This window comes from Crinia signifera, chromosome 2 (assembly GCF_055691185.1).
Source record: "Crinia signifera chromosome 2, ASM5569118v1, whole genome shotgun sequence".
Lineage (NCBI taxonomy): Eukaryota > Metazoa > Chordata > Amphibia > Anura > Myobatrachidae > Crinia > Crinia signifera.
The window spans coordinates 310,096,438-310,112,955 of NC_139218.1; the positions used below are offsets into that span (position 1 = coordinate 310,096,438).

The 16,518-nt window shown below is 43.7% G+C and overlaps 1 protein-coding gene across 1 annotated transcript in view; it reads right to left on the bottom strand.

Annotated features, from left to right (window-relative positions):
* Positions 1-16,518, bottom strand: part of VWA8 (von Willebrand factor A domain containing 8) — a 180,487-nt gene that overhangs the window by 17,545 nt on the left and 146,424 nt on the right. The window contains exons 23-24 of the mRNA XM_083168923.1: positions 3,339-3,414; positions 2,379-2,514 (exon numbers count right to left, since the gene is read on the bottom strand). Of these exons, the coding sequence (XP_083025049.1) occupies positions 2,379-2,514; positions 3,339-3,414 (212 nt within the window). The remainder of the gene's footprint in view (positions 1-2,378; positions 2,515-3,338; positions 3,415-16,518) is intronic.

The window sequence follows — 16,518 nt, forward strand, 5'->3', positions numbered from 1 at the left end:
TTTCCCTTAATAGGATAATAATATAGTACCTATCTTAATAGGATTTCCATGGCCAAGCAGCTGCATGCAAGTCTCACATCACCAAGCCCAATGCCAAGAGTCAAATGAAGTGGTGCAAACCACACCGACACTTGAATGTGGAGCACTGGAAACGTGTTATTGTGTAGAGTGATAAATCAAGCTTCACTGGTAGTCAGATGGGCGAGTCTGTGTTTGGTGGATGCCGGAAGAACGTTACCTGTAAGACTGCATTATGCTAATTTTGAATTTTGGAGGAGGGATAATGATATGGGGCTGTTTTTCATGGTTTGGGCTAGGCCCCTTATCTTCAGTGAAGGGCAATCTTAATGCTTCAGCATGTTAACACATTGTGAACAATGCTATGTATGCTTCAAACTTTGAGGCAACAGTTTGGGGAAAGACCTTTTCTATTCCAACATGACTCTGTACCAGTACATACAGTAAAAACTAGATTTACATACTTGGATAAGTCTGATGTGGAAGAATTTGACTGGTCCAGAGAGCCCTGACCTCATACCAATAGAGTACCTTTGGGATGAGTTGGAAGAGAATGTGAGCCAGGCCTTCTTGTCCAACATCAGTGCCTGATTTCCTAAATGCTCTACAGACTGAATGGGCAGAAAATTCCCACAGACACACTCAAAATCTTATGAATAGGCTTCTAAGAAGAGTGGAAGCTGTTATAGCTGCAAAAGGGGGACCAACTCCTTGTTATCGTATATGCATTCGTATAAAGCATCTTTACAGTCCCTGTTGGTGTAATAGTCAGTGCATCCAAATGCTTTTGTCCATATAGTGTATACACACAAAAATATATAATATCCCAAGACACAAAAAACAAACAAATACGGCAATATGTATTACACTCAGAGTTCTACGGAGATGTACAATGCCTTGCAAATAAATGCCAAAAAACATCTAAGTTCAGCCAGCATCCCACACCTATGGCGAACTCAGGGCCGGTGCTAGGGTGTTCGGCGCCCTCCTGCCAAAGATAAATTAGCTTCCTCCCATACTTTACAAAGAGATATGGCGAAGGCGCATACTGAATAAAAAAGGGTGTATAATGCCTGTAGTAGCGCCTCATACACATAATGTTGCCAGTAACAGCAGTGATGTAACTAGACATTTCGCACTGTGATAGAAAAAGAGTTGGTGGACCCCACACACACACTTGCTCACTAAAAAGAGGGACACCAAAAATGTACATCTTAATACCCATTGCACATTATGCCACAAATGGTAACGCCTGTAACACATTATGCTACACTGTAATGCCCATTACACATTATGTTAGACACCAATATGCCCATTACACATTCTGCCCCAAACCGTAATGCCATTATACATTATGCCACACATCGTAATGCCCATTACACATTATGCTCCACACTGTAATACCTATTGCACATTATTCCGCACACCGTAATGCATATTATATATTATACTACATACCTTACTCCCTATTATATATTATACCAAACACCGTGCTGCCTATTACATATTATGCCACATAAGTCCCGCTTACCGACGTGCTCGTTATATGCTTGTTACCAGAGTTACATGATCATTGCCATGTGGGATGATATGTTACAGTAGTTGCCAAGGGGGGAGTTACATTCTTATTGTCCAGGGGGGAAATTACATGCTTGTTACCCAGGGTGGGTTATATGCTCATTGTCAATGGGCTTATATGCTCGTTGTCAGAAGGGGACGGTACTCCTTTCATTGTCAAGGGGGTTACATGCTCATTGCCCATGACAGATGCTAGAGGTGCACGGGACCTCTAGCATATGACTCCTTGGCCGCTATACAACCCCCCCTCCCCCGTGCTTATCCCAGCTCATTATTTTTGTTAGGTGCCAGGGGTCCAGTGCGGTATTGTCCTGCTACCTGCCTGAAGTCTGGCTGCACAGATCTCCTCCTCTCCTCATTCTTCCTCCCTTTTTCTCCCGGCTGTGGTCAGGACTCATGTGGCTCTGCCCCCTTCCTGTGGTAGCTCTGCCCCTTTCCCACGGTAGCCTCGCCCCTTTCCCGGGGGTGACTGGAGGTGCTGAATGATGCCTGTGCTGCTGCTGCCTGTGCTTACATAGTGTGACAGGTGCAGCAGCAGCAGCCTGGAACAACAACAGGACGGCAGCAGAGGATGGAGAGCAGGGAGAGAGAACGCTTCTCTTACCCGACGCCTCCCTGCTCTGCATCCTCTGCTGAGTGGGTAGCGCCGGCCCTGGGCGAACTCAGGTGAAATTGCATCCCACAATTAGTCCCATTTGCCATTATGAAATGCATACATAATTAGTGAATTACTCTGATCTTCAATATACTAGCAAAAGTTATAGAATTCATATTAAACTTACTTGCTACAAGTCTCCTTCCATCTGACAGAATCATCTCTCCACTTTCTACCAAAGATTTTAAGATACAGGTGACATTTGTGGGTGCTTTGTCTGCCTCATCAATAACCAGAATGTGACCTTTTTTAACAGCTTTAACCTAAAAACAAGCACAAAAATGTACATGTGTGATTTATGCAAACCTTGTTTAATTAAATGTTACCCTTAAATTGATCTCTTCCACTCATGTAATGGTCAAACAATGTAATAAGCGCGGACTGACTACGCTAATTGGGTAACGCTGACTGACTACACTAACTACGTAAGCTCCGGCTAGCCCGAAAACGGGCGGGAACACGAAGCTGATACTGAGAGGGATGCCTGACTGACTACGCTAACTACTTAAGCAGCCGCGGGAACACGCTCTAGTCACTACGCTAACTACTTAAGCGATCCGCGGGAACACTATGCTGATTCTGATAGGGACGCGAACTACGCTGGCCATGGGAACACTACGCTGATTCTGACAGGGACGCTACGCTAACTAATTAACGGCCGCCTCGAAACTGCACAAGTACCACAGCAACAGTAAATGCAGACAGGAAACAATACCTTTAAATCTAAATAAGGGCCTGATTCAGCAAGGATTGCAAAAGCACATTTTTCTACTGGACAAAACAATGCTGCACCGCTGTTGGGGCAAATGTGTAGAGAGAGTTAGATTTGGGTGAATGATTTTGTTTCTGTGCAGGGGCTGCTTTATTTTTACACTGCTTTTTAAATTTTATTTTAAAGCACAACCCAACAATATCTAACTCCATCTGCATGTTACATCTGCCCCACCTGCAGTGCACATGGTTTTGCCTTTTAGAAACAAGATTCTGCTTTTGCGATCCATGCTGATTTTAAGGATGACATTTTTTACTCAGGTACACTATTAATGTTTTGGTGTAATAATCCTTTAAAAAAACAAAGGATACTAACCAGAGGTGAGTCTTCATATACTATAATCCCCTCCTTCACAGATGGCTGCAGTGTAAGGCTCTGTACAGTTGTATCCCTGTAGAGAGAAATATCAAATATAAATAAAAAACATTTAAATCTGATTATCAATGATCACCCAGGCCCTTTTGTAACTACACATTTATATCAAAATGTGTGCCCAAATATGCTATCAATTAAAATACAATTGGCGTTGAAACCCTGATGTTAATATTCAAAAAAGACAAGATCAATTTTTTTTAACAAACAGTATTTATTTTGTTTATTAACAGTTTCTAATATAGTGCAGCAATTTCCATAACACAGTAGTACCCCTCATACACACCATGCCACACAGACACACGGCAACCACCATGTGATGCAAGGGTCACACCACCATAATTAATGTCCTGGCTTCCATGGAAGCTGCAGCGGTAGCTTAGATGTTAATGAAGCCAATTTCTGATTGAAATTGGTGATTTCAGCTGTGAAAGGATGCAGCATCAGCTTACCACAATGGTGGGGAAGGATGGTGTAATGTAGCATTTGGTATACAGATACAGCTGCACTCGCGCACAGAACATACACTTGGTGTATCTAATACTAAGCTGTGACTGTCCATCTTAGTACCATCGTATTGAGAATAAATTGAATTTTTTGGGGAAAAAATACACCCAGAGCTAATGGATTTGCACTGGAGCTGGAAACTCTCATGTGCCCAGTGTGCCGTGACTTATAACTTACGGAGGCTAGATGAGGAAGGAGGTATCTGTATGTCAGCATTTATTTTCCAGTTCACCTTACCAACATAACAAGTTTGTATCTGCTAACACTTGATTGCTGTTGGTATGCAATCAGAAGTTGTGCTGAGTTAATTTTCTCCCGAAATCAACCATGTATTGGTGTCAATGGTGTGCAGGTGCCATTGATTGACCCTTTGATTTAGCCATTCCGTGCGTGTGTTTGGTCCGTACGAATGAGCAATGACAAAAGTATGGTGTTCGAAACTGAAAACCTGCTTTGAGCTTGCGAAAGCTTTTGAGTTTGTGGGGAACAATCCCTCTTGCACTCATGCGAAAGCAAACCCACCACTCACAGTGAACGCCCATGTGTGCGCCCATGTGTACGCCCAGTTTTCCTCATTATAAAGGTCGCGCCCATGCTAACGCCCACAGCACTCGTTCGGACGGCTAAAACTACTCAGAAGATTGCTTGCAAATAGTGTTTTCTCAACTTGCACGTGCGCATTGCGTTTGCTGCACATGCGCAATGGGAGCAGAAAGATGAAACATGCGAATTTGCATGCGAACGTGGCAATGTGAATAAGGGCCCATGTGTTGTAGAATATGTCTAAAGACCTAAAACTTTATAAAAGCAAGATTAGACTTTATATAACATAAAGAAAATGAATTAACACAAACAATCATTGTAGCTAAAAAGTCATAGATAAGCCTCAGTTCTGCTGCCATTTCTTCAATTAGCTTTTACATAATGAACCCAGAAGTAAAATTAATAAATTGTACAATGCGTAATGTGTATTTTCCGCAGGGACCAAACCTACAGCACAAATATTGAGTGCTTCATGTTTCCAATCTACTTCTTGGCACAGCGCTCAACAAACAGATGGGGAATGATCGCACATAACATATTAGGCTTTAATTCTAAAGAGATTCTTGTCCATCTGTATTTATATTTGACATTCAATTTAAGAATACAGACTTGGCTGACTGCACCTAAAATCTGTTACAGAAATAACAACAAAAATGCACTTGACTTCCAGCAAGGAAAAGGAAATCTAACGGCTTTATTATGTAATCTCTAATAAACAGTTTTGATGCTTTAAAACCAGTGGTTTGGAGTACATCAACATATCTACAACCCTGGCATTCCAGCCGATGCAGGCTCAAAATAACAGCTGAAAGACTAAAGTTGTTTTTAAATCTGTCTGCAGCAACGTCTAATGTCTCAGATTACACAGAATTTAGAAGTAGCTCACACTTTACCAGATTCCCTGTTGGTGTGCTATTCTGTAGAAGCAATGGACTAATAGATTAGCTGAAAAAATAGTTCCAATGATAATAAATAAAAAGGTAAGGTATTTACACTTTTCTCCAAATTTCTCTAAATTACTTACTGTACACATTTTCTTTTTCTTATGTAACGGTGTATTTATTGTAGGATATTGCAAAAAATACCAAAGACAATGATTGTGATAAAGTCCATAAAGGTACATTAAGAAGGAATAGAATAGCCAAGGGCATCAAAACTATTGATCATAGGGAAAAATAGCAAAAAAAACATGACATGAAAAACATGGGCTCTCGATAATACCCCTTTCAGATCTAAACCTAACTCAGCTCGGACCCTAAGCACAGGACACAGGTTGAAGACAGGAAGTATTTACCTCCGTTCACACCAATGTGATGTACCCAATTATTCCCGGGTTGTCACCCTTTACCCCGGAACTGGGCCTTCCACTGACCCGGGTCTTTCATCTAACAGTGGATACTTGGAGCAGATGTCATCTCCAAGCGATACTGTTCATTCCATTATATTCCTTTTATGCATGAACCGGGTCATCAAGACCCAGGTCATACTTTCCACACAAGGCGTGGCACTGATATGGTTTGCAAGTCCTAGGAAAAACCCTGGATCAATTGCAGGGTTGTAGTTCCGGGACTGCCCTGACATACATAAGCAGAGTCCAGGTAGACCCATCATGCCCTGCAAATTCCCAGATTTTTGCTTATGACTGAAAGGAGTCTAAGCAAAATCACTGGATATATTGGTATATACCTTAGGCGAGAGTTGCCCAAACTCCTCCGTTACAGTCTAGATTTTAAGGCTATCCATGCTTGCATCCAGATAAAAAAATCAAATAGACTAAGATGCTCAAGCATTGATATCCTTAATAACTGGACTGTAATGACAGGGTTTGGGAAATTCTACCTAAGGCCTAAAAAACAGTCTATTGATTCCATTTAACAGCCAGCCTTGTTCTGACAGTTGAGTGGAGGAAAGTCTGATTCTCACAAAGAGATAATTGGAGAGGTAATAGTGCAAAGAGCACATTTCTAAACTGAAAGACAGAACCGAGACAGGGAAAAGAACATTATGTTCTACTTTCCTTTAATCCTGTTCTATCATCCACCTTGCTGGGGCAAGCTTGTTAGATTATATATAGAACGAAGAAGAGACATAAATTATTAACATCTGTATAGAAATAAAATGAGAACAATGCGTCCAAAGAAGAGCAAAAAAACTGCCAGAATAATGGGAAAAAAATTCCAGCAGACTCCAACATAAAAAGTCGAAAATATTTTATTACTTACAACTGAAATAAGGAATAAACCGAAGAGCAGTTTGTATGATTAAAATTAACCATTAAAGTATAGCATTTAAATCATAAATACATTTCTTATAGGCTATAAAAAATATTATACAGCGCAACAGATGTTTGATGTATCACTCTATAGCGCAGGTTATCAGTCGGTTATCAGGACCCCACACAGTGCATGTTTTGCAGGTCTCACAGAATCAAGTGAAAAAAATAGCTTCACCTGGGGATCATTTAAAATGTGTCAGTCAGTAATGAGTGCACCTGTCTGGTGACCTGGAAAATGTGAACGTGAAAATAAGATGTTGCTTCATTTAATAAAAGGTCGACGCTAAACACAGATAATTCAAAACCAGAAATATACAAATAAAAAGTATATGCAATTGCTAGTAGTGAAAAAGTACATAGCAATAAAAACTATGATTATTTTTAATATATTCAAAGTGTCATACAAACAAATAAAAAAACAATATACTTTCTAATAAGCGCATTTATTGCGGGGACTGAGTTTATTTTATAAACCTTTAGCACGTTTTACAAACAGAATATCTAGTGTTATCAAATTATATACAAAAGCTGCATTTATTGAATTACAGAGTACACATTTAAATGCGCTTTTTAGGAAGTACGCAGAGTGCTGCTATAGAAGCTGGTGTGTACACACATGCCCACCGTTGTAAATTGTGACCACGCGATTTGTGGCAGAAAAGTCACAAATAGAACTTAAGTAAGATGAGATAAAAACATATCTTTAAGTGAGCAAACAAAAAGCACATAAGGAAAGAGGGGATTAGCATAAGTAACATTTTGAAGATGAAGTGGGAGGAAGTAATCAGTTGGGAGGAGAAAGCATGTTCATTATATGAGAGAATAATTCCATACTTTGAAAGCATTAATGTGAGAGGGTAAATCTACTCTACAGTATTAAAACTGCTCCTTAGTACTTAAGCAAAGGTACTTGTGTATTATCATGGCGCTCATCGCATCGCATACCTTATTTAGTGGTATGCGATTAGATATTCGCATTAAATGACCCGGAATGTACAATTAAATATCGCATCGCATGCCAGCAAATGGCATGCAATGCGATTTTTATTTATACAAGCACCTTGATGGGTGCTTGCAATGTTAAATGCACCCCCATTGTCAACGCGACACCCACTATCAATGCCAACCCGAAGCGTGGCGAGTGCAGCGCGCCCGCGGGGGGCGGCAGTACGCATTCTCTGACCTTTTCATACCCCCACTATCCACGTCAGCATGAAGTAGATTTTAGATAGTGTGGCAAGCGCAGCGTGCCCCGCGAGGGGACGCGTATTACTTTACATGTATTCCGCATCCGCTCGCCACACTATCTAAAATAAAATCCAACGCCGGCGTGGATAGTGGGGGTATGAAAAGGTCGGAGGACGTGTACCGCTGCGCTCGCCGCGCTTTGGGTTGGCGTTGATAGTGGGGGTGGCGTTGACAATGGGGGTGCATTTAACATTGTAAGCACCCATCAGGGTGCTTGTACAATTAAAAAACGCATTGCATCGCATGCCGCAATATTGCATGCGATGCAGTACGATGAACATCGTGGGCACCGTGATAATACACAAGTACCTAAGCAAATTATGGAAATAACAAAATTCGGTACTTGTGTATTTTGGCGGCGCCCCCGATGTCCATCGTACGATGAACGTATCGCATTGCATCGCATGCCATGGACCCGATGGCATGCGATGCGACGCGATTTTGACCCCCTATACGATAAAAAAATCTTATAAGCACCCTAATGGGTGCTTACAATGTTAAATGCACCCCCACGCCACCCCCCACTATAAACGTGAACCCGAAGCGTGGCGAGCGCTGCGAGCCCGCGAGGGGCGTCTGTACGCGTCCTATGACCTTTTCATACCCCCACTATCCACGTCGGCGTGGAGTTGAGAATAGAATAGTGTGGCGAGCGCAGCGAGCCACCGAGCCCGAAGCGTGGCGAGCCCCGCGAGGGGACGCAGATACCTTCACAGGTAAACGCGTCCCTTCGCGGGCTTCACAGGTATCCGCGTCCGCCTGCCACGCTTCGGGCTCGGTGGCTTGCTGCGCTCACCACACTATTCTATTCTCAACTCCATGCCAACGTGGATAGTGGGGGTATGAAAAGGTCGTAGGACGCGTACTGCCGCCGCTCGCCACGCTTTGGGTTCACGTTTATAGTGGGGGGGTGGCGTGGGGGTGCATTTAACATTGTAAGCACCCATTAGGGTGCTTAACATTGTATAAGCACCCATTAGGGTGCTTATACAATGTTTAATTGCATCGTATGGCATTGTATGCCATGTACAATGGCATACAATTTCAAAATTGTATGCCATCGTGCACTATCGTACGATATCGCGTCATATACGTTATGGTATGCGATGCGATGGGCGCCGCCGAAATACACAAGTACCCCAAATTCCTATAAAAGTTCATTAGCACTAGAGCATGTACTGTATATAAAGTAGATAGTAATATACTTTATATAAATAGCCTACCACACTATCAGTGAAGTTTTCTTCTCTGACTTGTGTATTAATGTCCAATTACACTGAAACATGCCAGGCTCCTCAGAGAATGATATTCTTATAGATCTACAGTATATGTTCCGCTATGTTTAAGCAGTTATGTCTATCAGGGTCTGCAACAACTTGTAGCACAAACATCATCTATATATAGGTCTAGTGTCTGTCTCCAAAACACTGCTATCTGTTGGTAGTGAGTGAATCTACATCTCTTTCTCTCTCACACACAGGGCAGCTGAGAGGGGGGGGGAGGGGGTACTAATTGCCCGGGCCCAGGCTTGCTGGAGGGGCCCGGCAGGGGCCCTGGTTCAACCAACCTTCCCCTCCATCCCTCCCTAGCAGCAGCAGCAGCACACACCTACAGCTGTAGGTGTGTGCTGCTGCTGCTGCTGCTGTGGGAGGGGGGACAATAACACTCCCCCCTCCACTTTAGAATGTTTTTTTTCACACACACCCCCAAACATTTTTGGGGTGTGGCCTAATTGTGGAGGTGACACACCTTCTGTAATTAGGCCCCGCCCCAACATTTTACCGGGGCCCGACATACCTCTCGGCTGCCCTGCTCACACATGTACAAACACAGAAACAATCACAAGGTATCAGACAATCTTTCAAAGCATTTGCTTCGAGCGGGCTTAATAGTACATTATATTTTCCAAAAACAACACATTTCCCATCTGTCCACATAACTTCTTTTAAATATATCCCCTCTCCTTTTCCTCTAGCACAGTTTTTGCCCTAATGCCCCCCCTGCCAGTCACTCCACTGGCACCCTGCCCTTCTCATAAGTAAAGACACAATTCTGTCAACTTCCTTCATCTCCAGCCTTTTTCCTCACACACACACGCTCTTACTTTCTTCATCTGCCAATGACTGCATCCTCATCTTCTCCCTGCTTCCCACTTTTCCATCCATGATCACTGGCAGCTGCTACCCTCTGGAAAATGCTCTCAAGCTTCATTAGACTTTTATGAAGTACCCCAGGCTTTTCAAGCTGCAAAAACATTTTTCAATCTATCAACCACTCCTCCGCCAGTCTCATCATGGGCATAGGTATAGTGGGTGAAGGGGTTCCATTGCTAATGGGACCATAAATCATACAGTTGTCTATCAAGTTCCCAGTACAGACTACTAATCAACATGACCCGGCTTGATAAGGTGGACTCTTCAGCGTCCATATACTGTATCTATTAATGTAGACAGCTGTCAATTAATCACTTACTAAATCTTTACTTGTTAGTTTCAGTTCACTCTCAGTACGGTTTTCTTCAACTAAACGACTCAAAAAAAGTTATTTTAGAGTGCTAGGTCTTATGTGAGACTGCTAGCACCAGGTGCCTTTCTCATCAAAAATGCTTCTTGGTCACAATGTGATGCAATTAGGGTCCACCAGGGGACTTCGCTGAGTCATGTGATACTGTATGCAACACTTCTAAGTCTGAGTCTGTATACTAAGTGCTATGGTGCAGCGACTGCTGCTTTTTCCCACACCAAAGTCCATTCTGCTATGAATTCAAGCTCAGTCTTACAAAGATATACAACCTAGTGCAGGGGTGGGCAAACTACGGGATGGGATTTCAATTGCGTTACAGCTGAGCCGTTGGCGCCGCACAGCAGTGCAGGGCAGCCAAGCGATGGCTCAGCTGTCCCGTAGTGTGCTAGGAAGATGCCAAAGGTTCTGTGATTGGCTGATCTACAGGCTGTGCAGGGCTGAAGGAGGCGGGATCTCGGGAAGCATGCAGGAGGCGGGGTCCCAGGCAGTGTGTGCCGTGTGGATGGAGGCTGCTTGGAGGAGAGACAGAGAGAGTCTCTGTTCTCCTCATACCATGTGGTGTAATATGAATTTTGTGTGCTGCCCGCGAATATTTACTGGAATTATTAAGGAGCCCCCCGGCTGAAATAAGTGCAGGACACACCAGGGGACTGTGCTGATTACTTTGATATGCAACACTTGCATTGTTTATCTGTGTAGGACTGTATACATACACACATACACACGTTACATCTACCCCACCTGCAGTGCACATGGTTTTGCCCATTTTCCAAACAAATTTGTACTGCAATCAGATCTGATTAAAGGCCATGGTAAGAAAGAAAGCATCATAGCACTTCGTATACAGATTCAGACAGTCACACAGCGTATTGAGGCTACAGGTATGAGGACTCATCCATATAACAAACACAACATAACCAAAAGAATCGATCACTTGCAGCAAAATATTTCCATCAACACTAATTTTTCATGTTGTGCTCTACTGCATTACTTTATAAACAAAACCATCATTTTTGGATAACTTTTCTCCCAGTAGGACTCAAAGTACTTTACAGCACAAAACCAAATCAAGCTGAACAGTGAATATTAGTAAAATGTTCGAAAGAACAGAAAAGTCTTGAATCTATGTGAATGATTCTACAGTGGGTGGCCTCTCGCCAATGTGCGGGGAAGAGAGTTCCGTAGATTTGGAGCTACAAAGCTGAAAGGTTACCCCTTATATGAGTTCAGGAAGTGTGGCTGTAACTCAACTTGAAAACCTCTATCAATCCAGATTAATAATGACCCATTCCAGTAAAGAATCAGTAGATCCACCCGATGGAGCCCCTCTCCTTGCTCAGCTCTCACCAGAACGTCCCCGCTGGCGAGAGTAGGATGAGAGGTACTCCATCAGACTGGGACACATATGCATCTCACGCGCACGCACGTCCCAGTCTCTCGGGGTGGCTGGGCGGTGGGACCCTGCCCATCTACACTTCAGGGCAGGGTAAGGGGGGGGGGGGTTTCAGGGCGGCGGTGGGGACCTGCGATGGTGGTGGGGGAGGCGGCAGACGTGGCGGGGAGCTCCATCTCCACGGGGAACTGGCGATGGAAGTGCCAGCCCCTGCAAGAATGAGCGGCACTCCATCTGTAGCATCCAGATCTAGTCCTGGAAAGTGTGCTTAATGACCTTCTGATGACAAAGACAGAGTGACTGATTAATCTTAATCTTTTTGGATCTCCCAGCAGCACTTAATAGGGTGGTCCATAGGATTTTGATTGAGTGACTGAAAAATTTCTGTGGACTGCTATGCACAGTAATTAATTGGATAAATACTGTACTACTGGCTACAGAGGAGGGTAAGGATGGCCATTGATGTGCCCACCATTAAGGACACGAATTTGGGTGGCCACCGATGGTAGCAAACTATGTTAAGGAAGACCATTGATGGTTCCACCCACCGATGGGCACCCTTATTCTTTCACCCATTGGCCAGCAGGCCAATCACACTCTGGGGTAGGGCATTGCTGGTGTCTGGTGCAGATCTCTGCTCAGTGTTTTGGCAGGGGGAAAAAAACCTTCAATGGCGGGAAATTCTTAGGTTATTTCTTGTCAAAGTTAAAAGTATCTCACATCGGGCAAAGACCATTGTTGATTTTGTAACCTTAATGGTCATCCATAGGATGACCATATTATATCCATATCAAGGGCATAAAGCAATAATAGCTCAATATCTCTAAATGTATACAATTTTAACATGCGACTCCCGATCCCCCATCATCACATACATCCTCTCCTTAAACCTCATTGTCACTTACATTTACCTTCCAATAACATACAGTTTATCAACCTACAAGCTATTTTGCCTAGATTAGAAGATTGTTTTACAGCTGTGTCCTCATAAATCATTGCTGTAGTCATGCCAAACAGCCCCTCTTAGTACTCCAGGCCCTGTGAGACTTTGCTTGTATTGGGTGTTTTTTTTTGCTGCAAATGTATCTAAAGGCCTCCATGCAATAATGCAAGTTATTACGTGCGGTACCTCGGAGATGATGCCCAGCCAAATAACCCGGTCGGCAGGATGTGGTCCTATCGTATGTGGTCCTATTGCATAGTATCATATACAATCCCATTCATGGCGGCAGAGTCCAATAGATCCTTGTGGCAGCCACAGAGATCTGCAATTGCAATGCACACGGGAAACTGCCTCACACCACAATTGCAGGAAAAGGACAAGTGATGTGCCACTTTTCATGCAATCCGTGGAAACAATTAGTCAATTGGATGGGTGGCTTTATTTACAAAAGGAGATTATGCTGATTTAATTGACAATTGTAAATATGTGTATAACTGAACCGCTGAATCTGTATAAGTTTTGCTGTGTTCTTTATGCAGACATAAGGTGCCCACACACTAGAAAGATCTGCGATCTTAAGATGTGCGCATAAATTAGCCTTCAAATCTTTGGTCCGCCCTGGACCAAAGATTTCAGGCAAGCGCACATCTTTACCAAAGATTTTTCTTAAGATCCTGTGTGCGTTCCTATGGATCTTTTGTTAAATCTTCTGATCTTTTGTGCAGCACGTAAGATCAGAAGATTCAGCTAAAGATCCACGGGAGCGCGCATCGGATCGATATCGGCCGATTTTCGGACAATCGGTCAAAAAATCGTTCTAGTGTGTGGGCACCTTTAGTCACTCTATCAAGCAATATACAAGTGTCACATAGCAAATAAATAAGCATGAGCTCCTGTTTGCTGCAGATCAGATGTTAAGATAACTAGTAAGCTTGACAAGGAAAGTGCTGGTTTTCAGAGTAAGCAACCGTATTGCTTTCAACTGACATTTTAATTAAGAGTAATTGCAGTAAAAATCCATTAGCGCTCAAAGGGTTATTTTAATTGATCTTATTTATAACAACAGTAACTAGATTTTGTAACGATGCTCATCTGTGAGGATATAACAGATCTCAAGAATAAATATAATTTGCTCAGTGAGAAAATTGTAGGAACATAAAAAAGCTAATTAGCCGTTCATTTGATTTTGAGTGATCTGGAAATAGTCATTTAAAAAGACAATTTTCACAGAAACAAAGTGGTAATGAGTTCAGCACAAAAAAAAATGACACAAATTACAGAGCAATGACAGAACAACAGTCTGTAGCATTCCCTGTGTATGAGGATACTTTGCAGCTACGCCCTTTTAGCAAAGATAATTGGATTTCTCCACTTAGATATTGCTCAATATATTGTGACAAGGATCACAAACACTGGGACTCGGATGATGACTTTGATGTTTATTTTCAACAGCAGGTCACAGCATACCAGGTTGATTCCATATGCGATCATAATTACAGATACCGTGTTTCCCCGAAAATAAGACACTGTCTTATTTTTTTTTTCTCAACAAAAAAGACAATAGGGCTTATTTTCGGGGTAGGTCTTATATTAATAACATGCCCCCAGTCCTCCTTTAATGACATGTCCCCAGTCCTTTTAAACAGCCCCATTCCTCCTTTCAATGACCCCAGTCCTCCTTTAACACGCCCCCAGTCCTTTTAAACAGCCCCCATTTCCCCTTTCAATATGAATTAAGAGTCCTGCTCACCAACTTTCCACTTCTTCTTATTGGCTGCGCCACTGCTCCCTGCTGCAGCCGCATGATGTGCGCGGTGACATCACGCGCTGCCCGCAGTGCATCCCTGGGACTGGGAACTAAAACGGCTTCAGTCGAAGCCTGTACGATACAGCAACGCAGAGGTGAGGGGGGGGGGGGGGGGGGTTTAGCGTGGGTGGCGATGGGGTACAATTTAATGCCTGCACTCCGTTTTAGGCAAATTTTAATAGAGCTTATTTTCGGGGGAGGGCTTATTTTCGGGGTAGGTCTAAATATCGGGGAAACACGGTAGTAGCATACAAGCAATCTCAGACTCTTGAAAGGCTCCAATGGTCCCTACAATAGCCCACCCCAGGCCTATCGCTTGGGTGGCTAATCCACCATCAAGAGCAAGCCAACTCTGCCTGGAAATCCTTATATCAGGAAATCCCAGGGTCTGCTGATTACACACTTGGGATTCTGCTACTGCTCCCAAAACCTGGTATGGATCCTTAACATTACATCTGGGGAGATGCTGTCTCTGCCACAATATTTGAAATGAACTCCGCAACCTCTTTATCCCAATGTTTTAATATTTGGAGGCCCACTACTTTGACTCCATTCCTTCTGTTGATGTCTCTGAATAAATTAGACTGGGAGCCCAGTTCAACCTAGGTTGTGGCAGTGCCTGTTGTACCTTGTACCTTGTACCTTCAACACATGCTACACCGCTATAAAGTCTACCTACCGATCCATCCCACGAGCAGCCCTGGGACTTTCGGACCACTGCTTGGTCCACCTCCTCCCAACGTATACTCAGAAGCTAAAGTCAGCAAAGGCCACTGTCAGGTCAGTTAAAAGCTGGTCAAGTGAGACAAAACTAGAGCTTCAGGCTTGTTTCGATTGCACGGACTGGAGGGTTTTCGAAGCTTCTGTGACTGACCTGAACGAACTAGCAGACATTGTGACATCTATGTCAGTTTCTGCGAGGATCTGTGTGTACCATCCAAAACAGTTTGATCCTTTAATAACAATAAGCCGTGGTTCGGCAGTCAGCTAAGGAAGCTCCGCCGGGCCAAGGAGGAGGCCTACAGTGGTGGGGATAGGGCACAGTACAAAGAGGCCAGGAACATCCTGACACGTGAAATCAGGCTAAGAAGCGATACGCCAGCAAGCTGACAAACAACCTCTCAGCCAATGACCCTGCAGCAGTCTGGAAAAGTTTGCAAGTTATTACCAGCTACAAGAAAACCCCAAGCCCAACTCCAATGCTCCAGGAACTGGCTGAGGAGCTGAACGAGTTTTACTGCAGATTTTACAAAGGAGCCCAGGCCTCATACCCCCCCCTCCTCTCGACCATAGTAAGGCGGCTCCACCGCCACACCACTCTGACCGACACTCTGAGGTCTTGCAGATGGACCAGGGGGAGGTAGAAGCTTTGTTCAAAAGGGTCAGACTTAGGAAGGCTGCAGGTCCTGATGGAGTGTCGCCATCTACCCTTAAGATCTGTGCAATGCAGCTTGCACGAATCTTCAACACCTCACTGGAAACGAGTAGGGTCCCCGACTGCTTCAAACGCTCAATTATTATTCCGGTTCCCAAGAAGTTTGCTGTGAAGGATCTAAATGACTACAGGCCAGTTGCGCTAACATCAGTGGTCATGAAGGCATTCGAAAGACTGGTATTGAACCATCTGAGGGAGGTGACAAACACCCATCTCGACCCCATGCAGTTCGCCTACCGAGCAAACAGTACTGTTGAGGATGCAGTTAACCTAGGGCTGCATTATATCCTGGAACACCTGGATCATCCAGGCACCTACGCGAGGGTCCTATTCATTGACTTCAGCTCTGCATTTAACACAATTGCCCCCGCTATCCTAAAGCCCAAACTTCTCTGCCAAGGAGTTCCATAATCTACCTGCTCCTGGATTGTGGACTTCCTGACGGCACG